General features: G+C 35.6%; 1 protein-coding gene across 1 annotated transcript; it reads right to left on the bottom strand.

The window, feature by feature from the left end:
• Positions 1–2,354: 2,354 nt before the first annotated feature.
• LOC120271569 (protein STAY-GREEN homolog, chloroplastic-like) lies at positions 2,355–4,262 on the bottom strand. Its single transcript, XM_039278269.1, has 3 exons — positions 3,833–4,262; positions 3,563–3,742; positions 2,355–3,289 (listed from the first exon to the last, which is right to left on the bottom strand). The coding sequence occupies exons 1-3, from the start codon at positions 3,944–3,946 to the stop codon at positions 2,819–2,821; spliced, it is 765 nt and encodes a 254-aa protein (XP_039134203.1). The 5' UTR covers positions 3,947–4,262; the 3' UTR covers positions 2,355–2,818.
• Between the last annotated feature and the right edge of the window lie 800 nt (positions 4,263–5,062).

The following is a 5,062-nucleotide window of genomic DNA, read 5'->3' on the forward strand; positions in this document are numbered from 1 at the left end:
TGTATTCTACACACTATGGTTTCCAACCCCATCACACTTCCGCTAGAATTCTTAACTGTTCCAGAAACTGTTTGCCAATCACTTATTTAGGGATTCCTCTTTCCGGAAGAAGGCCAAGACGTATTGATTGGGCAAAACTCATTGGAATGGTTCGATCTAGGCTCAATCCTTGGAAAACAAACTACCTATCTCTTGGAGGTCGCCTAACTCTCATTAATTTTGTGCTCTCAACTGTCCCAGTTTATTGGATGTCGGTATTCAAACTTCCTGCCTGGGTAATCAAAGATATTGATCAAATTCGAAGAGATTTTCTTTGGAAAGGTCATGATCTAAGCTCCAAAGGAATCAGATTGGTTGCCTGGAATAGAATCACCAGACCCCGCGAAATGGGAGGTTGGGGAATCCTCAACCTTCAGGATTTTAATAAAGCTCTACTTGGGAAGTGGTGGTGGAAATTATCTTGTAATCCTGATAGTAGTTGGGCTAAAATCATTCATTATAATTACTCAACTGGTAGCCCAAATGGAATCCTTTTCCACAACCCACCTAGAAACAAATCTTTCTTTTGGGCAGGAGTGAACTCTACTTTACTTCCCTTCCGATCCTGTATACACAAAATCATCAGAAATGGCTCAAACACATCTCTTTGGTTTGACAGTTGGCATGATGGACAATTGCTCAAAGACCTCTGGCCAACACTTTTTTCGGATTGTACATCTCCTTGGATAAATATTAGACAATTCATCCAACTTATTAATTGTCCAGAGGTTCTCTTTTACTCTGCTCCCTCAGACATGCTATCCTATCTCTTAGAGATCATTCCAGATTGCTCTCATAGTCAGGAAGATTTCTATTCCTGGGCATTGGAAAAAAGTGGAAAATTCACTGTCAAATCATTTTATAAATTCCTCATTGATGGTGGAATGCGTAGTCCACTTTATTCTCATTTCTGGAAAACTCGTTGTCCTAGCAAAATAACTCTTTTCTGCTGGCTCACTGGGGAAGATAAAATTCTCACTCTCACAAATCTCTTTAAAAGAGGGTGCAACACTCAAAGCTCCACGAGACACTCGTGTTCTATGTCACAAAAGCTTCGAAAAATGTTAACCATCTTTTTTTCTTGAATGTGATTTCTCCAATCGTCTCGGGGTTTCTTTTTCTCAAATCCTTGGTTTCAACCTTTCTCCACATTCAATTCCCCACTCTTTGGACTTCTTGGATTCCATCTCTTATCCCACAACACCGAACCCTCCGGGATCTTATTTCCCGTGCAATCTTGTGGAATATCCGGATTGAACGAAAACACTCGTATTTTTCCATTTGATTGTTTTTACTGGGTTTTCAATATCTTTATTAAAAGCGCTAATATGCTCCTCTCTTGGTTCTCAATTACAGGAGATAGTCAGCAACCAGTCCTCACTGAAGCTTCTCTGAAAATCAAGCGCTCTCTTAACTTCTACAGCGCCAGAGACTCAAACCCTGTTGGAGAATCGGACTCTGATCATGCGCAGGAGTAGTTGCTCCTTTTGATGGCTTGGATAGGCTCGAGGGACCCGGGACGGTGTCTTCCGCCTTCCTAGCTCCTTCTCTCCCTGCCTTTTTATTTTTCCCTGTTGTTTTTAGTTCCTCCTCACTTCCCGGTGAGAGATTTTTATCTTAGTACTTTCTGCTCTCTTTTTATTCAATAAAGCTGTGGTTTATCAACATTTATTTCAAAAAAAAAAAAATGTATAGATGTCAATCAATGAGCACGGAATAGAAATTTTTAAAATTTTATTTAACAACTTTAGATGATGATAAATATAATAAAGTTTGATAATTTTTCTCAAAAACATGCTTCAAATTTTTTATTTTTAAAACACAAATTAAATGTTACGGTAGCAACTGGGCCGTAATATATATATATATATACATAATTTATAATTAATGATTTTATTAGAAGTCAAGAATAAAAATGAAACTCCAAAACGATATGGAAAACCAATCAAACATATGTGCACAAATTTTCAGTGATTTTGGTCAAACAACCCAATGCTGACTTTTGCTGAGCTTTCAACTTATTGAGTTGCCGAACTCATGCATGCACTAATTAACTTGACGTCTACTCATGAGCTATCAGCTTTGGACCACCTCCAAAAAGAAAAACAATTAATAACAAAGAAAGCCACCAAAGTTTACTCTAATTCATTCTAAACATTGAAAATCAAATAACAATCCAACTAAATCAAGTAACAAGCATTCAATATTCACATGCAACTAATCCAACAATATAAATAATGTATATATATACAAATGTGAATCATGTGATAAGTGCAACAATTAATCAGGAGAGTGCCCTCCAAAAAGAAAAACAATAACAAAGAAAGCCACCAAAGTTTACTCTAATTCATTCTAAACATTGAAAATCAAATAACAATCCTACTAAATCAAGTAACTAGCATTCAATATTCACATGCAACTAATCCAACAATATAAATAATATATATATATATATATATACAAATGTGATAAGTGCAACAATTAATCAGGAGAGTGCACACACCCGGAAATTAATCATCTAGTTATGCACCCTCATCTCTTTACAAGGATTGGATTGCAAGTTTGTTCACACACTAGGATCTTTTGTAGCATTTTATATATGAGACGTCCCTCCACCTTCAACGCACAGTATACTTTTTCTGATCATGCATCGGAATAGATTTGAACACTCGACCCCTGTGTGAGAATAGTGAATACTCTGTCTATTGGGCTAGATAACATTGGTTATTCACAAGGTCACCAAAAAAAAAATCGCCATTTTTTACTTTGGTTTTTAAATCTAAGGTTGTTCATGAATGCCATTCAACAATTGCATGTCAATAATGCTTTGGGATCTTGGGAAACAACAACAACATTCACCATCACACCAGCGTTTCCAAACTGAAAATGAATAAGATTCCGAAGAAAAATTATGGTTAGGTCCAACACGGCCGGCGGTAGCCGCTTCCCGGAGAGTTCCCCAACATTCAACACGATCAAATTCTGGTATGTTTGAATGGAAATGAATCCAAACCAGTGCATGTTCGAGCTCCGGATATGTGCTAAAAAGACTCTCATCTCCGTGAACAAAGGCTTTGAGAACTACTGGTAATTCCTTGGAGAAGATGTAATGCCGAAAAGAGGCGAAGAGGTTGAGGAGGAAGTGACCACCACTAATGTGGCAGTGTACATGGAGTGACATTTCTCCTCGCACTTTTTTCCATTCGGCTACTACTTCATCTCTTTGTAACCAGTGATACCATCCTTGTAACTGTAATTTGAATTAATAAAATTATTGTTTAGTTTTTCTTAATTAGAAATAAAGAGGTTAAGTGAATATTTTCTAAATACTATGTGTTTGCAATCAAATGTCTTACCGCTTAATTATTACACCGATCGATGACTGTAAGTACTTTTTGATATATGATTTCTTTTAATATATATATATATATATATATATGAGAAAAGATCTGATCATGTAAATATTGAGAAATATGAAATTGAACCATTGAAACACTAACACTAAAATGCATGGATATATTACCTGAGGATGATGAATGGTGTGGGAAATGGCAAGAGTAAGATGAGAAGTGACGTCGCTGTGAGTGAGAGTGTATGTTCTTGGGAGAAGAGTAGTGGTCTTGTTCTTCTTCTCATGGATGCCAACGAACAAGACCTTGAGTTTAGATGCCTCAAAGATTGAAGGGCCAAACAACCTTGCCATCTAAATGAAAACAATAATTAGGTAAGATCAATTAGTAAATATTTGTATGTATATGTAATTGAGTGAGTTTGTATAAATATTAAATATTACTGGGCTTGTAGAAGTAGTTCTTTTTGGCTTCTTGTTCCCATAGATCAATGAAGAGCTCCTTGTTTTCATCTCTGAGTATGGTGTAAGGTGGCACAAAGCTGATGTAAACCCCATAACTTTTGATATATATATATATATATATAGACAGATAATTAATAGCTATATAGAGATAGTTTTGATGAGAGAAGAAGAAAAAGAAATGATGGTGGTGTTTTATTGAATAAAGAAAATATCTTATAAATTTAAAGAGGAAAAAAATAATGATGCTAACAATGATAATATAAGGATGGAAGGGAAGAAGTTCAAGATGCAAAGGTTAAGGTCTATTAAGATGATGAAGAAGAAGAAGAAGAAGAAGAAGATGATGATGATGATGATGATGATAATGAAGATCAATAAACACAAAAGAAGAAGAAGATGAGGGTAATAATGAAAATCATGAAGCAGAGAGAAGAGAAGAAGAAGAAGAAGAAAGAAAGAACAAAGAAGAGAGTTTGAGATTTAGAGAGAGAGAGAGAGAGAGAGAGAGAGAGAGAGAGAGAGATGGAGGATGAGAAGTGGTGCAAGCTAGGGAGGCTTATAATAAGTGAGAAAATTTAGAGAGAGTTAGCATAAGGCACACACAGTAATAATGAGAATTAATGGTGTCACTGTTACTTGTGAGGGATCAAGGCAAAAAGAAGCGTGTCTGAATGGGAATGGCTAAATACATGCTTTCAAGCAAAGTCTTGTTTTAAGTTCCAAAATTTAGATTTATTATTAGAAAATATGATACATCACACATGTCTTGATTGACACTTATTTGTACATATGAATTGCCAACATGGCTTTTGTTTACATATTTATTTAATATATATGTCAATCAAGGCAAATTATTACTGTACTTGGGTTAAATCTAGCTACATTTTTACTTAAGATTTTTCTTTTTTTTAATCATATTCTTAGGTAAACACTTAGGTAAAAGAAGTCACTGAAGTAATTATCACTACACTCCCATTTGATTAATACATGGCCCAACTTGTTTAAAATGGGGTAATGGATGTAGGCTTTGATATTTTTGCCCAAATGTGACTCATGTGAGCAAGTGCTAATGCCACAAACAATGGGGACGTACGGCCACTGTTTTATTCTCTTGGAACACATTTGACACGAGCATCATGACATCAATAATTGATTCTCGCCATGAAATTTGAATTTCCCAGCAAATGGCCCAATATGAACAAATACAGT

The sequence above is a fragment of the Dioscorea cayenensis genome, chromosome 1 (assembly GCF_009730915.1).
Source record: "Dioscorea cayenensis subsp. rotundata cultivar TDr96_F1 chromosome 1, TDr96_F1_v2_PseudoChromosome.rev07_lg8_w22 25.fasta, whole genome shotgun sequence".
NCBI lineage: Eukaryota > Viridiplantae > Streptophyta > Magnoliopsida > Dioscoreales > Dioscoreaceae > Dioscorea > Dioscorea cayenensis.

Bases quoted from the DNA above. Each gene is read 5' to 3' on its own strand.
- LOC120271569 (XM_039278269.1), bottom strand. From the start codon at position 3,946: ATGGGGTTTACATCAGCTTTGTGCCACCTTACACCATACTCAGAGATG. The intron at 3,743-3,832 runs GTAATATTTAAT...GTTTTCATTTAG, and splicing joins GAACTACTTCTACAAGCCCA to ATGGCAAGGTTGTTTGGCCC. The intron at 3,290-3,562 runs GTAATATATCCA...TTCAAATTACAG, and splicing joins ACACCATTCATCATCCTCAG to TTACAAGGATGGTATCACTG.